Source organism: Eriocheir sinensis, chromosome 13 (genome assembly GCF_024679095.1).
Source record: "Eriocheir sinensis breed Jianghai 21 chromosome 13, ASM2467909v1, whole genome shotgun sequence".
NCBI lineage: Eukaryota > Metazoa > Arthropoda > Malacostraca > Decapoda > Varunidae > Eriocheir > Eriocheir sinensis.
The window spans coordinates 23,287,437-23,308,554 of record NC_066521.1 but is presented as its reverse complement, the minus strand read 5'-3'; the positions used below and the strand labels follow the sequence as shown (position 1 = coordinate 23,308,554).

General features: G+C 43.6%; 2 protein-coding genes across 23 annotated transcripts in view; both read left to right on the top strand.

Annotated features, from left to right (window-relative positions):
• LOC126997822 (uncharacterized) overlaps window positions 1-5,269 on the top strand; it is a 22,720-nt gene extending 17,451 nt beyond the window's left edge. The window contains exons 2-3 of the mRNA XM_050859033.1: window positions 2,420-2,494; window positions 5,043-5,269. Of these exons, the coding sequence (XP_050714990.1) occupies window positions 2,420-2,494; window positions 5,043-5,269 (302 nt within the window). The remainder of the gene's footprint in view (window positions 1-2,419; window positions 2,495-5,042) is intronic.
• Window positions 5,270-16,423: 11,154 nt separating this feature from the next.
• Window positions 16,424-17,623, top strand: LOC126998286 (uncharacterized). Of its 22 annotated transcripts, none has more exons than XM_050859786.1 (3): window positions 16,424-17,001; window positions 17,128-17,164; window positions 17,291-17,623. In XM_050859786.1, the coding sequence occupies exons 1-3, from the start codon at window positions 16,464-16,466 to the stop codon at window positions 17,589-17,591; spliced, it is 876 nt and encodes a 291-aa protein (XP_050715743.1). In that variant the 5' UTR covers window positions 16,424-16,463; the 3' UTR covers window positions 17,592-17,623. The 22 variants fall into 22 exon arrangements, with proteins under 22 accessions (XP_050715743.1, XP_050715740.1, XP_050715737.1 ...); XM_050859783.1 differs by having other exon boundaries at window positions 17,128-17,172; window positions 17,257-17,623; XM_050859780.1 differs by having other exon boundaries at window positions 17,128-17,214; window positions 17,257-17,623.
• Window positions 17,624-21,118: the final 3,495 nt, after the last annotated feature.

Here is a 21,118-nt window from a genome sequence, read left to right as displayed (position 1 = left end):
ATGAATGGAGACAAAGGAGGAGCAGGAAGAGGAGGAGGAGGAGGAGGAGGAGGAGGAAAGTGTTAAGTAATTTGGTGATAATAATTATAATGCATGCATTCCCTTTGACACACACACACACACACACACACACACACACACAGTCAAACGATGAAAGAGTAGAAATGAGAAAAAAAAGAGAAATGGGAGGAAGGGGAGTTAGAGAGAGAGAGAGAGAGAGAGAGAGAGAGAGAGAGAGAGAGAGAGAGAGAGTGCTATCCTATGCTACAGCTATCCTATGCTACGGCTATCGTATGATACTCCTATCCTATGCAACGGCTGTCCTATGCAACGCTACGCCTATACCATCCTATGCTACGCTCTGCCAGGCTAGGTTAGGCAGGCTGGAGGGGTTGGTGGTAGCGGGCACGCCACACAATGGGTCCTTGGTCCGTGGAAACAAAACTTTTCTCTGAGGCGGCCCGCGCTTCCCTCCCTCGCTAATGAGCAGCTCTTGTCTTTTGTTGACCCTTGCAGACCACCTCACTCCCTCCCTCCGCCCCTCTCTCTCTCTTTTTCCCTCTTACTCGCTCTCTTTTGGTATCTCGAACGCTCTGTGTGTGTGTGTGTGTGTGTGTGTGTGTGTGTGTCTTTATCTATCTATCTGTCTTGTCTCCAGGATCACTCATTCCTCTTCCTTCTCCTCCTCCTCCTCCTCTTCCTTCCGTTATTCCTTGCATCATCCCTTCTGTTTCCTCCCCCCCCCCTCTCTCTCTCTCTCTCTCTCTCTCTCTCTCTCTCTCTCTCTCTCTCTCTCTCTCTCTCTCTCACGTTCATCCATCACACTGCACCAACAATATATATTTTTCCACATCCCTTACGTTTACAAGGATCGTTCAGGGCGTTCACTATACATCGTTCTCCCTTACGTTCGCTCAAGTCCCCGTAATTACAAGGAGGGTGATTAATTTTCCTCCCTTTCTTCTCTCCTTCCTTGGTTTACCTCCCTTCCCTCCCTCCCTCTCTCCCTTCCTCCACCTCTCGCTGATGTAGTACCTTAGATGAATTTTCTTCCTTCCTAATGCCGCGTTCACACATCTATACCTATCTTTCCGTCTATCTATCCATCTCGCTGCTTTAGTACGTGTGTGTGTATGTGTGTGTGATTCCTTTCCGAGTACAAAAGTAATGTATTTTAAGCTGATGAGGTGTTATAAGAGGCTTTGCTCAGCGCTGCCTTGATGAGAGAGAGAGAGAGAGAGAGAATCCGTTCCTCAATAAGCCTTACTGGAGTCTGGTATAGCGCGGTGCTGTTGTTCTTTTTAACCCACGATAAGAAAAAAACTATACAAGGGTGTGCATTGTTATTGCAGTATTAGTATTGTAGTAGTATTGTAGTAGTTATTGTACTGATGGTACGGTAAGATATAAAGAAGGAAAGAAGAGAGTAGAAGGGAATGAAAGGAGAGGGAAGGGAAGGGTAGGAAGCAAAAGAGGAAGATAAAAAAAGAAAGGAAGGAATGAAGGGAGGTAGGGAGAGAGGGAGTGATAATTCGTAGAGAGAAGAAAAATATATAAAAGAGAGAGGTGAAGGAGGGAATGAAGGGAAGGAAGCTAAAAAGGAAGGAGAGGGAAAGGAGGCAGATGGAAGAGATTAGGAAGAAGGGAAGGAGAAAAGGAAAAAAAGGGAAGAAGGCTGGATTAGGAGAAATGGAAGGAAGCGCGCGCGCGCGCGAGAGAGAGAGAGAGAGAGAGAGTGTTTCTCTCTCTCTCTCTCTCTCTCTCTCTCTCTCTCTCTCTCTCTCACACCCACACACACACACACACACACACACACACACACATCACGTTCCCCCCTTTCTCTCTCTCTCTCTCTCTCTCTCTCTCTCTCTCTCTCTCTCTCTCTCTCTCTCTCTCTCTCTCTCTCGTTAGTACCTTAGATGAATTTTCCTTCCTCCCTTCCTTCCTTCCTTCCTTGGACAATGCTGATACGTGAGCCGCCACCACCACCAGGCCGGCCACTGTAGCTCCCCTAATGAACCTTGTTTCAACTGGATTACACCGTCGAAAAACAGAAAAATAATATCCGGCTTGTCTGTGTACTACTCTCTCTTCTTCCTCCTCCTTCCTCCTTATTTTGTTTCTCTCCTCCTCTTCGTCCTCTGTACAAATTTCCTTCTCTACTTTTTCTTCTTCCTCCACCTCCTCCTCTTTATCCTATTCCTCCTCCCCCTCCTCCTCCTCTCTTCATCATCATTTCATTCTACTTCCTCCGTTTCAATTTTCCTCCTCCTCCTCCTCCTCCACCTCCTCCTCAATTCCCACTACAAACAGACACGCAGATTGATTACGTGATTTACTAGACTTTATAATTACTGTGTTTTATATATATTTATTTTTCTTATATTCTTATTTATTATTATCTTTTCTTTTGTTACAGGGATCGCTATTGTGGTCAAGACAGAGGCGACCTTACTAGTGGCTATAGAGGAACCGCGTGGTGAGGCTGCCCAAGGTAAATACACATACATACACACACATACATACATACACACATACATACATACATATACACACACACACACACACATTAGAAGCAGCTATTGTTCTTAAACCTTACCTTTTGTGTTTCTCTCTCTCTCTCTCTCTCTCTCTCTCTCTCTCTCTCTCTCTCTCTCTCTCTCTCTCTCTCTCTCTCTCTCTCTCTCTCTCTCTTCTCTTTCCTTCCCTTCCCTTCCCTCTCCTCTCCTCTCCTCTCCTCTCCTCTCCTCTCTTCTCTTCTCTTCTCTCTCTCTCTTTCTCTATCTCTCTCTCTCTTACACACACACACACACAGAGACTTCCTTTTTCATCTTTATTTTCCTTTCCTCCTCCTCCTCCTTCCTCTCCCTTCCTCCTCCTCCTCCTCCTCTTAAGTGTCTTCCATTCAGTGCGGAGGAACGCAGCGAAACGACTTGCTTTTCTTTGGCGAATTCTCGTGTTTGCAACTTTTCCACTATTGGTTTGTCTTGCACGGCTTTGCTTCCTTTCTTCCTCATTCTTGCTCCTTTTTATTTTACTCTTTTTTTCAGTTAAGTTCTCTCTCTCTCTCTCTCTCTCTCTCTCTCTCTCTCTCTCTCTCTCTCTCTCTCTCTCTCTCTCTCTCTCTCTCTCTCTCTCTCTCTCTCTCTCATTGATTTTACTTTTTACTTTATTTCATTCATTTTATTTAGTCCAGGGGTTCTCAACCTTTTGCAAGATGGGCACCTACAAAGCTTGTTCAGTGCAGTCGGGGGCCCCCTCCTCCCTGCGATACCCACTCCACCCCCCACCAACTATGCCACCATGTATAGATAGATAGATAGCCCATGGCTAGGCTATTATTTTATTTGCCCACACTATTATTATTGTTATTATTATTATTATCATTACCCCCCCCCCTAACCCCCCCCCTACACCAGGCTCCCTGTGCTTTCCCACGCTTCGGCCGCCCTGTTCCCCCCTCGCTTTCCGCCTCTCCCTTCTACCTCTTTCCTTCCTTCTCCTCTTTCTGTTTCTCCTTCTCCTCCTACAAGGGGGGGTGGGGGGTGAATATCCCGGAGGGCATAACAATTACATCTCCTTTGTACTAATAGGCAGAGTCCGTGATTTTTTCCCCTCCCGTCCTGTGCTCGCGTCCCCCCCAACGGTTGAGATCCACTGATCTAGTATATCCTTTTCTGTTTACTATTTTTCAAATATTTTTTTTTTTATTTGCTACAGTGACTACTTTTTGTGTTGCTGCTACTACTACTACTATGTGAAACTTACTTTTTAGACCTATGAGAACCTTTACTCATTCTAAATAACTAGGTTCTTGTAAGCCCATACAAACGATACAAATTTTAACTAAATTACCCAGAGAAAAAAACTAATTTCTCTGCACTAAAATGAATGGCAACGTATTGATCTATTTTATAGATACACTGAAGACTATATCTATTCACATATATCTATTTTTTTATTAGGAAGAGAGCAGTATAGTATTAGTTCTCCTCAAAGTTTATATATGTACTGTAATCAGGTCTCCTCTCCCTCTGATGGAATTTGTCAATGGAGGGAAATATTTAACTTTGTATTGTATTACTCTGATGAGCTAACTGAGGAATTAAAAAAATAGCAGGAATTTATAAACACTGAAAAAGCTATTAGTACCATAGCATAAACTCAACTAGTTATCAATCAGGGATATTAATGGGGATTATCATCTCCAATTCTCTTTTAATTACACGTTTATGAAGTGATTAAGTCAATTTCTGGTACAAACAGTGGTGGTTGATTAGGTACAATTAGTGAACATAATTGCCTAGTGGATAATATTGTCCTTTCCAACAGTTTGTTTCTAGGGGGAAATTATACTCTATTGTACCTTTTTGTGTGAAGACCGAGCTGCTCCCATTCTCATTTTTTTTTTGTGACAACTTAACTCTGACTTCTTTCCTTTTCAATAACAGGTCTTTATTTTCTGACTTCTCTCGATCCATTCATAAAGAGATCTCGATCTCGCTTTTCTTTCCTTGGGCACAGCAACCTTGATAGTTCCATCTCCCCCTCATTCCTGTACTCACACAGTCTCCTCGTGTCCAAACCATTTTAGCACACATTTCATTGCTGTCTCCATTCATCCCCATGTTTAGTGTTTGCCAGGCTATATGTTATGAATCTCACCTAACTGTTGATAAAATATTGCTTCTTATATTCTGTACTGTTAAAAAGTTCCACTATTGGTACAAAAATTGCAGAATTAACATTAATATTGAACAAAACAGTCATTTATAAGCCTTGAATTGATGAAAATATCCAAAAAGCTACAATTTATAGGCAGTCGAAAATGCCTAAAAAAGTGTCCGGAGATTACATACTTAGTATTGTGGCATTATCAAACAAGCAGGGTCTCTGCAGCAGTGTTTATTGATTGAACAACTTAACAATATTCAGAAGATGCACTGATTACAGAAAACTTCCAGTAAATTTCAGTCACTATAAACTCCCTGATGAAATAGAGACTATTATTCTGTTACTTCTGGTGTCATTTCTTCTTCCAGTGAGAGGTGTGGGTGAAGAACTGTCTGGCCTCCAAGAGATGTGGCGACTCTTCAACAAGCTGCCTGGATGGAGACACGCCTTGCAGACACAGCAGAAGAAAGGAGATGACATCCTGGAGTCCTTCAGAAGGAGGGTAGACATGAGGCGGCCAGCTGTCACCCGTCAAGTGCTGTTTGTTACATTCTGTTGGGGGAGTAAATCAACTGAAGAATATTTGCCAACTTGAGATTTACTTTGAGTTTTGCTGCCTCGCCTAGTGTGTGTTCGGTTGTAAGCTGTGAACTCTATGTATGAAAGATAGAATAAAAAGAACACTCAAATTTTGTTTCTTTTTACATCACCTGCTCACAGTTTTTCCAGGGAGACTTTCCGAGGCATAATTGACTTTTTTCAGGCATTTTTAGCTATTGATGCAAAAAAGTTTGCACGAAAGCTGTACAAATGTTTATTAAGTAAAGTCTTTACACTATATATTAAATAGAAATGAAAACCACCAATGCACTATAAAGTATTAATAAAATTCATGTGGTAAGATAATCTAATTAGAATTCTATCACAATCTGATGTCAGCTGCTTCCAAATAGTTTTGCGTTATTATAGGAGTTTTCCTCTACCTATAATAATTTCAGTAGGTAAAACAAATTTTAATCTTAAATACTTGAAGAGCAAAAACACATAACAGTTCCACCCTCTGAATCTTAAAACCATTAACATGTAAAGATAAAAATCACCCAGTACTGAAATAATAAACACCCGCCCACCCACCAGTAACTTGACGGTACAAGACGCAGATCAAAAGGCAGCAAGATACATGTACAGGAGCGAGGGAGTAGTAGTAGTAGTAGTAGTAGTAACTCACCTCACAATTCGGTCTCCTTGCTCCAGTTATCCTGTATCCACTTCACAAAAAATATCGCTGTGTTGATGCTGCCTCGTTCAGTCTCCAGGTACAGCCACCAGCTTGGGAACACCATGGGGGAGTGTCCTGATCTGTTTGGAGGGGACGGCATTAGTATTTTTTTTTTATAGAAGCAGTGACATAGGGCCAGTTGCACGCTCCAACACAGCAAGTTTGTTTAAGCTCTCCAGCTAAACACAAAATACCAGTACGAGAATTCCTTGTTCTATGTATAGTGCTTGGCGTTGGTATAAAAATGAGGAAATTTTAGGATACCACACTGGATATTTCATTAGTATCTGGTATTGAGTAGAAATAACGGATCATTGTGGAGAATAAGGTTTGGTTTGGTGCTGACAATGACCCGTCTTGGACTGTCAAACTGGCCTATGGCTTAGTCCGAGGTCCTGTAAAAATATACAGCAGGTGGGGTTGATTGACTTACGGCAGCATTGTAAAGTCACACCATTGGTAATCTGGTACAATGGCATGATGGACATTATGGATTATATTTGAGAACTCCCTTCTTATGTGCTGTTCTTACGACCTTGTATGAATACACTTGGGAGACCTTCACACCCCACCCCACTTCCAAACTTTTTCAATGTAAATGGTGATGGATGGGCAAGTCCAAGCCCCCAAGCCTGACATACTGAGCAGTGTAATACCTAGTAGTTGTTGCAGTTCTGACTTCCACCTCTCTCTCAAGATAGGGACAACTTGCTCCTTTGCCAGTGAGTTGGATATTATATTGCCATTGACAGTCAATACTACACGCAATCCAGAGACTATAGCCACACCTCATGCCTCAAGTCCCTCTGCATGGATGCTACAAACACCAGCAGCCTTGCCAGCCTGCCTCAGCCTCTCAAACTTCATCAAAGAATGGTGGACTGTCATCAATGGGAGGGTCAGCATGGACCATTTTTAACCCCTTTGTTGGGAACTGCCTGCTTCATGAAACCTGGTCAAAGTTAATGCAGAGACATGAACTGAAATGCATATTGACCCGCTATTGCTTAAAAGGTAAAATAAAAATCAAGAGTTTATGTTTCATCTGCAAGGACAGATTTCCCAAAGTTGAGAGACTATACAAATTGCACTCAGTGTCTGAATTGGCATGTATGTGTGAATGGACATTTTCTACCTTGAAGACAGTAAAATCTGAGGCATGAAATTAAATGGGATATATAATAGTAGACTTGTGGCTTTGACTGAGCACTATCAACATCAGTGTCAATATGAGGACTATAATAGCAACAGAGAAGACACCCCCACACACCTCATTAACAACTAAAAGGAGACTAGGGCAGCATTATTTCTGGATAAACTCGAGCCACAAAAATAACAATACTTGCAGACCATTCCTAGTCACTATCATTACCAAGGAAGTCACTTAAGTGGTTGACAAGACACGACCACTTTCCCATTATCCTGCACTTATCAGGAGGAAGTTAACATTCAGAACGTTGGAATGACACCTTAAAAATGACTTCCTGACCCTGCAATGAACAAGTAGCAAGGAAAATAATCCAAACTTCCTTACCAGCGAGTGATGGGGTGAGGCAGTCAACTGATTAGCCACAAAAAATCCAAGTTTCCTTCCCGTACACGGATTTTGCAGCTTTCCAGACCTGTAATATAAAGAAACAAATTACTATCGATAAACACTTATAGTATAGCTTCCTAACCCTTGCAAAAACTATAATGAAAATAAACCTCAAACTGAATCACCAGGATCGCCATCCAACACATGTTTCCTTCCCTTACACCTATTTAACACCTTTCTCTGGGCTCTATAATATAAAGAAATGCACATAGCAATTGATAAACAATTAAATAACAGCCCCCTAACCCTTGCAAATAGCGCATACTGAAAATGAAAGCAAACTGGATGATGATGTAGCTAACCAGATTAGCTAACCAACACATGTTCCTTCCCATACACCTATTTAACACCTTTCTCTGAGCCTATTATATAAAGAAATGCACATAGCAATTGATACACTTAAATAACAGCCCCCTAACCCTTGCAAATAGCGTATAATGAAAATAAAAAGCAAAATTGAGTGATGGCGTAGCTACCCGACTCGCTAACCAACACATGTTCCTTCCCATACACCTATTTAACACCTTTCTCTGAGCCTATAATATAAAGAAATGCACATAGCAATTGATACACTTAAATAACAGCCCCCTTACCCTTGCAAATAGCGTATAATGAAAATAAAAAGTAAAGTTGAGTGATGGCGTAGCTACCCGATTCGCTAACCAACACATGTTCCTTCCCATACACCTATTTAACACCTTTCTCTGAGCCTATTATATAAAGAAATGCACATAGCAATTGATACACTTAAATAACAGCCCCCTAACCCTTGCAAATAGCGTATAATGAAAATAAAAAGCAAAATTGAGTGATGGCGTAGCTACCCGATTCGCTAACCAACACATGTTCCTTCCCATACACCTATTTAACACCTTCCTCTGGACCTATAATATAAAGAAATGCATATAACTATTGATAAACACTTAAATAACAGCCCCCTTGCAAATAGCGTATAATGAAAATAAAAAGTAAAGTTGAGTGATGGTGTAGCTACGATTCGCTAACCACCACGTACATGTTCCTTCCTAATACATTTTTAAAGTTTTTCTGGACTATAATATAAAGAGACGTACATAACTATTACTAAGCACAAACAGTAACGCCCTAACCCTGCAAGAAGAGAGAATACGTGAAAATAAAGCTAAACTCTCTCTCTCTCTCTCTCTCTCTCTCTCTCTCTCTCTCTCTCTCTCTCTCTCTCTCTCTCTCTCTCTCTCTCTCTCTCTCTCTCTCTCTCTCTCTCTCTCTCATTGCTCACAGCAATGCATCGATGCAGCAAATAAAGAGAACAGAATGTTGGGCTTCATTAAAAGAAACTTTTTATTTAAGAATAAAGATGTAATACTCCCGCTCTACAACAGTTTAGTCAGACCCCACTTGGAATATGCGGTACAGTTTTGGTCTCCCCACCATGCAAAGGATATTGCTAAATTAGAAGGTGTTCAGCGTCGGGCAACGAAAATTATCCCTTCCTTGCGCAACAAATCCTACGAAGAAAGGCTTTCTACCCTTAACATGTTCTCTCTTGAGAAACGTCGCCTCCGAGGAAAACTGATCGAATGTTTTAAAATACTTAATGGTTTCACGAATGTAGACAGATCAACATTGTTTATGATCGATGACACTTTGCGCACGAGGAACAATGGCGTAAAACTCAGATGTAGACAAGTAAATTCAGACTGCACCAAATTTTTCTTCACCAACGATGTAGTGCGAGAATGGAATAAGCTCCCATCATCAGTGGTCCAGTGTAACACGATTGACTCCTTCAAAAATAAGCTCGACCGTCACTTCCTTCAACTTAATATCAACTAGAGTAGAAATGCAACGTTTTGGAGTCTTCTGATTAATGTAAAATCACTTAGGTTTAAGGACAGACCACCAAGTCTGGACCATGGGGTCTGTGTGGTCTGATTTTCTATGTAAATCTATGTAAATATCTCTCTCTCTCTCTCTCTCTCTCTCTCTCTCAAACTATTGCCATATCATTCATTATCGTATTCCGTTCACATCTTTATACACTACTACTACCACCACTACAACTACTACTACTACTACTACTACTACTACTACTACTAGGAGAGAGTATAGGCCTACCTGCAACAACAACAATCAATCAATGCCAAGATTCCTGAAATGGTACCCGTAGCCTTCAAGAAAGCACCTTTGATCAGCTTATTCACTAAATCCTACGACATTACAAGCATGGGCATCGAACATAATTTTTGGTGCTAACATCATAACTATATAAGTGACGGCCCTGCGTGAAAGTGACATGCACCCAACAGTCTGTCCTTGGTGGAGCTGACACATCTGATTTGGACATGTGGCTATGGCGCAGGAATAAGCTACTCGGGGTGGGAGGATTGTGGACAGCGGGTTGATTATGTTATTAATTGGGGAATGACTGATTGGGGAACTACAGTAGTCATAGGCCGCAACTATTGAGAGGTCATATGTTGGGTATAATCACCTCCAGTACTTCGTTAACTTTTACCAATAGAGACGATATTACATGTTCAAATACAAGTTTTCAGCTCACACGGTAACAACTCCCTGACATGCCAAAGAACACACGCTTATAGACAAAACCAAGGCAGAGAGAAGGGTGGGAGAACTTACCTCTCAGGTGGACGAGTGGAGTCTAGAAGGTACTGATGTGTGTGTGTGTGTGTGTGTGTTCGGGTCGATAAAATACCCTCACCACTTTTACCTGTTAAAAGAGAAAGGCTGTAAGGTTATAAACTCTAAACTAGTCCCTGATATTCCCCTTGTTAACACTTAAAAGTCATTACGGACAAGTAATTTCAATCCTTAATGTTATGATTCCACCTCATTCTCTTAAACAAAGGTAACAAATTGCTTTAATGAGACTAACTTCCTCTCTTTTTTTTTGTGAGAGAGAGAGAGAGAGAGAGAGAGAGAGAGAGAGAGAGAGAGAGAGAGAGAGAGAGAGAGAGAGAGAGACTGGCTTGCACAAACGGGTTCTCATAATTAAACAGCAGCGTTGGACGTCTTCATTGATATACAAGAGAGAGAAAAACGTAGTGTGCAATAGAATAAGTTAAATGGCTGAGAGCATTAGAATTACGTCCGCTTGACAGGCTAATGGCCCTTAATTTGTAATCAGGGTGAATTACCAGCAATTTATAATCCGCCTGTTCGCCCACTTTGACTCTCTCTAGCTATCAAGATCAATTCTAACTTTTCTTCCTTTCTCTCGTTATTACAAGTGCTAATTTCTTTCGTTATGTAGAGCAAAGAATACACTAAAATACATAGGCCCATATTCTAAGTTTAATGATACAATGATGAACCAGGTAACGATTATTTAAGGCTGAGTAGGTTAGAAATATGCAAGTAAAAAGAACCGTGGATTTTATGGGAGTCGAACCTGGGACCACAAGTTTATCAGCTGTTACGCTTAAAACCATCACGACTTATTTGCCACCGTGATAAATGCTTCTGAATATGACGTTTTAGTAATATGGCAAGAAATGAATCGTGAATATTAAGAGGACTCGAACCTGGACCACAAGTTTATCAGCTGTTACTCTTTGCCCCATCACGACAAATTGCCATCGAGATACATACTCCTGAATATCATAAACAGGACTAAAAAGAATAACCCTAATCATAAGCATCAATAACCCGGTAAAAAAAAAAAAAATGAAGGGGGACTCGAACCTGCTACACAAGTTTATAAGCACCTCCTCGTAAAACCATCAGGACATAATTGCCAGCGTGATACAATTGTTCTTGCATATCCAGAGCGGCGAGGGGAGGGAGCAGGGAATGACGGTGCACAATTATAAGAATCACTGCCAACTGCGTGTGTGTAAATCTTCTCTTCACGCGGGAATGACGAACGAGTGAAGATAATTATGGGGTGGAGGAGGAGGAGGAGGAGGAGGAGGACGAGAAGGTTGTGAGAAGGGGGTACTTATGTGTGTGTGTGTGTGTGTGTGTGTGTGTGTGTGTGTGTGTGTGTGTGTGTCATTTTTCTCTCTCTCTCTCTCTCTCTCTCTCTCTCTCTCTCTCTCTCTCTCTCTCTCTCTCTCTCTCTCTCTCTCTCTCTCTCCCCCCCGACCCCCCTCTCTTCACTTTTTTTCCTCCTCTACACTTTCTCTCTCTCTCTCTCTCTCTCTCTCTCTCTCTCTCTCTCTCTCTCTCTCTCTCTCCTTCCCCCCCTCTCTGTCTTTCTCTCCACTCTTTTCCTCCTCCTCCTCCAAGAATCCCAGGAACGCCGGGCAAACTTCCTTTTTCATCTTATTAGCGTGGAAGTAAAACCGTAAGAATGCCGCCTAATCAGGGGACATTCATTCAATCCGGCGTTCATTCATATCCTCCTCGGGGCCCGTGTCACTCGTCTCATTTAATTCATATTCCCGCGCTGAGCTTTCGGGGTTTTCCATCATTAATTATTTTTGCGGCTGCTCTCTCTAACTAAATATATTAAAATGTCTGTGTTTGTCTGGGTCTGTCTGTCTGTGTGTGGGATTATTCGTCTTGGCCTGCTGGAAAATGTGTTACGTTATGAGGCATGGAGTTGAGTTTTGTCTTTCCTGCTCCGTGAAATTGAGAAATGGGGGACATGGTGGGTGTTTATTACCATTATCATAGTTGTATTGTTATTATTATTTTTACTACTACTACTACTACTACTACTACTACTACTACTACTACTACTTCTACTACTACTACTACTTCTACTACTACTACTACTACTACTAGATAATTGATTGACAGATTTGACTAACTGGTTGACTGACTTACTGGTTGACTAGGTGACTTATTGACTTGACTGGGTGACTCGACTGGCTGACTGGTTGACTTCTTGGTTGGCTGACTTGACTGACTGACTGACTGGTTGACTTGACTGGTTGACCGGCTGAAAGATAAGTCTCAGTTAACATAAAACAAATAATTTCATTGTGAGAGTTGACAAAAAAAAAAAAAAAGTTGAAATAAATGCAAAGAGTTTTGATATCAGTCTGGAAGGCTTTGCATATTAATTTATTAAAGATGCAATATTTTATTTAGACACCGAGAGCACTACTAGGCTTTAGGAACATGTAAATACTCTCTCTCTCTCTCTCTCTCTCTCTCTCTCTCTCTCTCTCTCTCTCTCTCTCTCTCTCTCTCTCTCTCTCTCAAATTTCTATCTATCTTTTTCTTTGTTTCTCTCTACTTTGTTTATTCTCTCATTCTCTTTTCTTTCTTTTTCTTTTCTTTGTTTTTCTCTATTTTTTTTTCTCTCTTCTATCTAATTTTCCTTTGCTTCTCTTTCTCTCTCTCTATTTTCTATCTATCTTTTTCTCCTTTTCTTTGTTTCTCTCTACTTTTCTATTCTCTCTCCCTCTCCCTCTCTCTGCTAGACGGTGGTGGCGGCGGGTGGGCGATGACTCAATGAATACGCATACTGTACCCGCCGTCTTGCAGTTGCCGCTTTGCCAGTATCAGTGACATAATAATTATACTCATCTATTTTGTTATTTGACTTCATGAACAAGACTCATCGATCTTGTGCCTGGCTATGATGAGGTGATTGATATGGCCAACATGAGGCACGGGGACAGCTGGCATAAAGAAATGTGTGTGTGTGTGTGTGTGTGTGTGTGTGTGTGTGTGTGTGTGTTAGACGGAGCAGAATCGAGTGAGGTATGGGTCCACTATGGGACGCTTGGGCGGCCGATGTCAGCGAACAGCTTTTATGACCCCAACGGCTATATATGCATCTTCTAGTAATTATTATCACTATTTCTAACTATTATTTTACTCAGCAGGCTACTCTATAAGCTACTTCATAGGTACATATTGCCCGTAGAGTAGCTTATACGATAAAATCTACGAGCACAGTTCTTTTTAGTCTCTTGGTAACGATTCTAATTCACGGTGAAGACTTCTCTGAGGGTTGGTTGTCTGTGGGTGTATCTGTGCTCTGCGGCGTGTCTTGCGTCACTGCAATTCTAATACACGGGCAATTCTAGTACCTGGGTCACAACAATTCTAATACACAGACCACAACAATTCTAATACACGGGCGATTCTAGTATACGGGTCACAACAATTCTAATACACGGGCAATTCTAGTACCTGGGTCACAACAATTCTAATACACGGGCAATTCTAGTACCTGGGTCACAACAATTCTAATACACGGGCAATTCTAATACACGGGCCACAACAATTCTAATACACGGGCCACAACAATTCTAATACACGGGCAATTCTAATACACGGGTCACAACAATTCTAATACACGGGCCACAACAATTCTAATACACGGGCAATTCTAGTACACGGGTCACAGCAATTCTAATACAAAGGCAATTCTAATTCACGGGCCACAACAATTCTAATACTCGGGCAATTCTAGTACACGGGGTCACAACAATTCTAATACACGGGCCAAAACAATTATAATACACGGATAATTTTAGTACATGGGTTACAGCAATTCTAATACACAGGCCACAACAATTCTAATACACGGGCCACAACAATTTTAATATACGGGCCACAACAATTCTAATACACGGGCAGTTCTAGTATACGGGTAATAACAATTCTAATACAAGGGCATTTCTAATACACGGGTCATAACAATTCTAATACACGGGCAATTCTTGTACATGGTGAAGGCTTCTGGGGCGTGTTTGTGTCTATGCAGTAAGCTCTCTGTGGCGTGTCTGCGGCCCACAGCAATTCACCTCCCCCGTTCACCTTGACGCCCGGTAGCCACGTCTCATCCCTCACGGGGGCCTCGACGACAGGGTGGTGTACGCAATATTTCAGCCGTGTGTCTCCGCGACAGGAGGAACGACGTCATTTTTCACATTTCCACCTTGACGCGCGGGGCCGCCGTGTTCCCCGCCCCGCCCCGCTCCGCCCACAACACAAGTCTTGCCTCCGCCGCCACACCTAATCCGCGGGACATTGAGAGCAAAATTATGTAAGTCCATAAAGTAAAAGTCCGCCATAAAATGCAGGGCGCGTCTCGCCTTCCGCGGGGTGAGCTGAGCCTCCCCGCCGCTATAATTTATCTCAACTATCCCGGGCAGTAAATATTCGGCTAAATATTTCAGCGGTGCGCGGCGCGGGGCGGTATTCACCTATATATTTCCACGTAACACAATAACGCCAACAAGAACCCACCAGGAATTTTTAATGGCGCGTGAGGAGGGAGGGAAGGAAGCAGAGAGAGAGAGAGAGAGAGAGAGAGAGAGACGCCTTTAGATCTGACCTTTCCTGTGGTACGGATGGATGGATGGACTCTCTCTCTCTCTCTCTCTCTCTCTCTCTCTCTCTCTCTATGTATCTATCTCTCTCAGCGAAATTGATAGAAATACATTTAATTAGCCCTGACACACACACACACACACACACACACACACACACGCGCGCGCGCGAATAAGGAATCAGATGAGGAGGATGAAGAGAAGAGGAGGAGGAAGAGGAGGAGGAATAAAAGGTAGAAGAAGAGGAGAAGGACATAGATAATGAGGAGGAAAAGAAAGTCGAAACGAGGGAGGAAGAGGAAAAGAGAAGATGGAGGAGGAGGAGGAGGAGGAGGAAGAGGGAGAGGAGGAAGAACATAAGAACATAAGAACATAGGAATCTGCAAGAGGCCGGTAGGCCTGTACGAGGCAGCTCCTCTGAACCTAAGCTCCCGTGTAGCTCCCGTGTATCTAATCCCACCTAATATCGCTGTCCATGAATTTATCTAATCTATTTTTGAATGTGACAATTGTATTGGCACTCACCACATTACTGTTAAGCCTATTCCACTCATCCACCACCCTGTTTGTAAACCAATTTATGCCTATGTCCCTGTTGAATCTGAATTTATCCAGTTTAAACCCATTACTTCGTGTCCTACCCGGTTCTCTTACCAACAAAACCTTATGAATGTGTGCCTTATTAAAGCCCTTCATCCATTTATAAACCTCGATCATGTCTCCACGCACCCTTCGCCTTTCTAGAGAATGCAAGTTTAACTGTTTGAGTCTTTCCTCGTATGGCAAGTTTCTCAACCCCTAAATCATCTCAGTCATCCTTCTCTGCACCGATTCTAACATTTTGATATCCATTCTATAGTAAGGTGACCAGAACTGAACCGCATAGTCAAGATGAGGTCTAACTAATGCTAAATATAGTTTGAGGAAGACTTCAGCGCCTCTGTTGCTTACGCTCCTTGAAATACATCCCAGTACCCTATTTGCTCGATTTCTAGCTTGAATGCATTGTGCCCTTGGACGGAGATCAGAGCTCACTAAGACCCCTAAATCCCTCTCGCACCCAGACCTGCTTATGAGAGTGTTATTTAAGCAATAGTTATGTGAGGGGTTGTTCCTACCTACACTCAGAATACTGCACTTCCTTACATTGAACTCCATCTACCATTTAGCCGCCCAGTCTTATCTGTATAGCATAGTTCTGTTTGAATGGCAGACCTTTGTTTCTGGTTCTCGAGTGTGTCTGTAGTTCAAAGGAAGGAAGGAGGATGGTTATGAGGAGGAGGCGTTAAGAGGTAGTCCAGTCCAGCTGTTGTTGTTGATCGGCCACAGTGGTGGTAACCATGCAGCTCCTTCACGCCTCCCTGCACCTTTCTTTTCCTTTCCTCCTTCCGTGCTCACTAGGGTTTCCGTACTTCCTCCTTGACCTTCTTCATATATTTCTTTCTTCCACTGACGGACTGACAGACTTTCCTCCATTACCGCCTTTCCCACACTCCCCCATAACAGCTTCCTCCCAACGCATCCCCTCCCCTCTCTACAGTACACTCCCCGCGGGCTGCCCCCCTTTCCCCAACACCACATTATACACCCTGCCCTCTCTTTCTTCTGTTTCCTCTTTTCTCACCTTTTTTCCTCTCTGTTCTGATATTTTTATATTCACGGATATAAAACAATGGGTCACAAAGTATCCCGAGAGAAAGTGAACGTGGTAGTTAGCCTGCGGGAAAGCCTGTGCAGGCTGGACACCCTCAAGGTGTCCTACAGGGGCCGGGGATGCCTCAAGAGGCGACGGGAGATCGCCTGCTTTACCTTCCCCGTGACCGGCTGGTGGTGCGCCGAGGGGATAGCGGCGTGTGAGGCCGAGGGCGGCCTGCGCGTGCCCTTGGCCGCGCTCAAGCAAAAGGACGGCAGTAGGACCGTCCAGCTACGATGCAGTTCCGGCAGGAAGACCCTGCTGAAGGGATCGATGAGTCTGGAAAGGTTCCTCGATAACATCGAGTTCCTGCACTTTTCGTTATTCTGTGACAGCCAAGACCCAAGCGTGGCGTACACCAGCATGAGGTGCAACGGGCGCCGCTGCGATGAGGCTGCGCGGCCCCCAGTGTGTCACCAGGAAAAGGGCGTGAAAGAGGCCAGTAACCCCGCCCAAGACTCAACTACTCAGGCAGGTAATGGAAGCGCCATCACCAAAGTCTCCACTACTGAGACAGGTGATGAAAGCGCCATCACCCAAGCCTCAACTACTCAGGCAGCTGATGCTGGAGTCATCACCAAAGTCTCCACTACTGAGACAGGTGATGGAAGCATCATCACCAAAGTCTCCACTACTGGGACAGGTGATGGAAGCGTCATCATCACCAAAGTCTCCACTACTGAGACAGGTGATGGAAGCGCCATCACCAAAGTCTCCACTACTGAGACAGGTGATGGAAGCGCCATCACCAAAGTCTCCACTACTGAGACAGGTGATGGAAGCGCCATCACCAAAGTCTCCACTACCCAGGCAGGTGATGCTGGAGTCATCACCAAAGCCTCAACGAACTGTGAGACCAATGTTGTGAGTCCACCCCGCGGCACGACCAAGAACTCCACCAGCAAGACTCTCCGCCGCCGGAAGACCAAGAAGCCCAAATGTCGCCCCCGAGGTACAGACACCGTGACTCCCGAGAGACACAGCGCGCCTTACACATGGACGGACGCATTTATGGACGGCACGGCGATCTGTAGCGTGGTCCTGTCCTGCGTCCTGTTGTACTGGACTGACTGGGGACGCGCCGCCACGCCCACCTGGAGGCCCTGATGAGAACGGACCATTATCTCTTATCTCTTTCTCTAACCCTATCTCCCTTACTACTCTTGTGTGCATTCTGTATCTTGTCGCAATTTGTCTCTCTCAAGAAAAGTCATCAGACGTGTGTGTGTGTGCGTGTGTTTTGACAATCGGACAGCTGTAATTCTCACCAGTATTGCGTATCAGGTTCTCTCCATCTCTCCATTTCTTTCCTCCATTGTCTTATCCTCTCCCCTCCTTCACATCCCTCCCTCTCCCTCTCGCCCACTCCTCCTCCTTCATACCAGCCTTACTTCTCCTGTCTAGCTTTCCTCCGCTCCTCCCTTTCCCTCCATTCTATATATCTCCATTCTTTTCCTCCTTCTCTCCTCCTCCTTCTCTCCCATTCTCTCCTCCTCCTTTTCTTCTCTCCTCCTTCTCTCTTATTCTTTCCTTCTCTTCTCTCCTCTCACCCAAACACAGACTCACAAACCGTATACATTTTCTTGCCATTAAAATCATACTTGCTCACGAGGAGGACAAGGAGGCCGAGGAGGAGGATGAGGAAACATGGAGGAGGAGAAGGAGGAGGAGGAGGGGGAGGAAACATGGAAACATGGAAACATGGAAATGGAGGCAACAGAAAACCTATTGGCTCATTACGAGGTCGCCCGCTTGGGTGATTTAATCTGCTCGACCGCCACTTGGGGCTTGGTGAGCAGAAGAAAGCACCTCGATATTGAGGAGCAGATGAAAGCCCCTCGTTATTCAGTTTACTCCCGACGCAGCGAAATGACGGTCGATTCTATATTTGAAGGAGTTGATGGTATTCGCATTTACTACTTCTGAAGAAAGATTGTTCCAGTGGGGGATGACTCGGTTTGAAAAGAAACTCCTTCCAATGTCTGTGTTACATCGACTCGACTGAATGGGTAAACCGTTATTTCTAGTTCTTGAGTTGGTTTGCAGTTCAAAGAATTTGGAGAAATCGACGTTATTGAACTTTTTCAGATACTTGAAGACTTGAATCATATCCCCTCGTAGGCGTCTTTTCTCCAATGTAAAGAGATTGAGTCGCTTGAGTCGTTCCTCGTACGGTTGAGCCCTTAAGGTTGGAATCGTCTTTGTGGCGCGTCGTTGAATCCTTTCCAGTAAAGCAATGTCCTTTCTGTAATTAGGAGACCAGAACTGTACTGCATACTCGAGGTGCGGTCTTACCATAGAATTATACAAGGATAGCATCACGTCTGGTGTTTTACACTCGAAGTTCCTCGCTATGAACCCGAGCATAGTGTTGGCTTTGTTGTAGGCTTTTTTACAGTGATTCGCGTGTTTCAGGTCACTGCTGATAGTGACTCCAAGATCCTTTTCCTCCTGCATCGCCTGCAGAGGTCTCCCATTCATGATGTATGTGTGGTTACTATTTTGGGACCCAATGTGCATGACTTTGCATTTGTCAACATTAAAAGACATTTGCCATTTTTCCGACCATTCGATAATGTGATTGAGGTCTTTCTGAATGATTCCGCAGTCGGCCTTTGTGAGGGCCTCTCCACCCACCTTGATGTCATCTGCAAATTTCGATATTGTGGATTTCAGTCCTGATTCTAGGTCATTGATATATATGATGAAGAGAATGGGTCCCAGCACTGACCCTTGAGGCACTCCACTAGTGACTGGAAGTCAATCGGAAGGCTGTCCGTTGAGTAGTACTCGTTGTTTTCTGTCGGTGAGCCAATCTCTTATCCAGGCGATCAGATTAGCTCCAATGCCCGCCGAGTGCAGTTTTTTAAGGAGTCGCTCGTGCGGTACCTTGTCGAAGGCTTTCTGAAAGTCCAGGTATATAACATCACTGGGGATGTGGGCATCCCAGTTCTTATATATACCTTGGAAGAAGTCTAATAAATTCGTTAGGCAGGAGCGCTTGTTTCTGAAGCCATGCTGGGTGTCGGAGATTATATTAGTGTTTTCCAGAAATGTAACAAGTTTATCTCTAATAATCTTTTCGAGTATTTTTCCTGCCACTGATGTCAAACTTATGGGCCTGTAGTTTAATGCAACGCTTTTGTCTCCTTTTTTGAAAATCGGTGTTACGTTCGCCATCTTCCAGTCTTCCGGGACCTTGTTCAGTTGAACTGACCGGTTGAATATGTTAGTGAGTGGCTGAAATATTTGTTGTTTAAGCTCTTTTAATAACCGCGGGGACAAACTGTCGGGTCCCGTTGGCTTGTTCTTGTCGAGTTTATTCAAATACTTTTTTACTTCTTGGTCGCATATTGAGTCAGTTTCCAGGGGCGTGATCTCACTCGACGGGTCAGGGCCCTCGGGAATGGTTTCGATGTCCTCGACTGTGAATACGGATGCGAAGTTACTGTTGAGGATTCTGGCCATCTGTTTACTATCCTGAGTTACAGATCCAGTCTCGTCTGTCAGGGGACCAATATTGGATTTTACTTTCTTTTTCGATCTTATGTACGTGAAGAATTTCTTGGAGTTAGTTTTGATTTCGCGCGCTATTTGCTTTTCATAGTTGCGTTTGCTACTCCGAATAAGGCTGCGACAAGCTTTGATGCTGTTGTGGTACTGTGTGCTGGCTTCGGCCGAAGCATTCTCTTTCATCAAATTATAATTCCTTTTTTTTAGGTTTACTGCCCTTTTTATTTCTCTGGTCATCCACGGTGGATCTACGGCCCCATTTACTCGCCTGGATTTCGTTGGCACTGTAGCCTTCTCTACCTGCAACAGCTTATCTTTGAAGACGTTCCACGCGTTGTCGATTGTATTGTCGGTGATGTCAAGTTGGTCCCAGGTCGTAGGGGGAAGCAGCGCACGGGCTAAGTTGAAATTTCCTCTTTTGTAATCTGGTATCACTGACGGATTATCTACGAGTTTGTGACATACGTTGACATTAAAACGGATTAAGTGGTGATCGCACCCATTAAGTTTCTCACCAACTGTACAGTCGCGAATGTGGTCGGGGTCGCTTACTAATACCTGATCCAGCAGATCGTTTTCTCTTGTTGGTTGAGTTACAACTTGAGTGAGGAACGAATCCTCCACCATTTCTATAAGCCTGTTACTCTCTTGATCTCCAGTCATCAGTCCCCAGTCAATGTTAGGGCAATTAAAACCCCCACTTATAATTGCTTCCTTGCTTTGTGTTAGAGAGTGAAGCCCTTCGTACAGGGCAGTGTCATCGGCTGCCTGTTGTTTTCGGGGCCTGTATACGGTCGCGAGTGTTAATTTCTTGTTATTTGCGGTTATTTCCACATAGACAGAATTGTATTTCTCTGCGTCCTGTTTGTCTATTTATATGGCAGGCCGTGTACTTTTTTACGTAGCAAACTACTCCTCCTCCTTTCTTGTGCTTTCGACTTTTGTGGAAGCTTTCGTACCCGGGAAATGACAGTTCGGACTCTAGATGTGTAGAGTTGGCCCAAGTCTCTGTGATGGCTACCACATCTGGTTTCTCTGTTGCAATATACGCCCTAATTTCGTCCTTTTTGGGTATAAAACTACGTGCATATGTGTACATGATAGAAATGTGGCCGTGACGA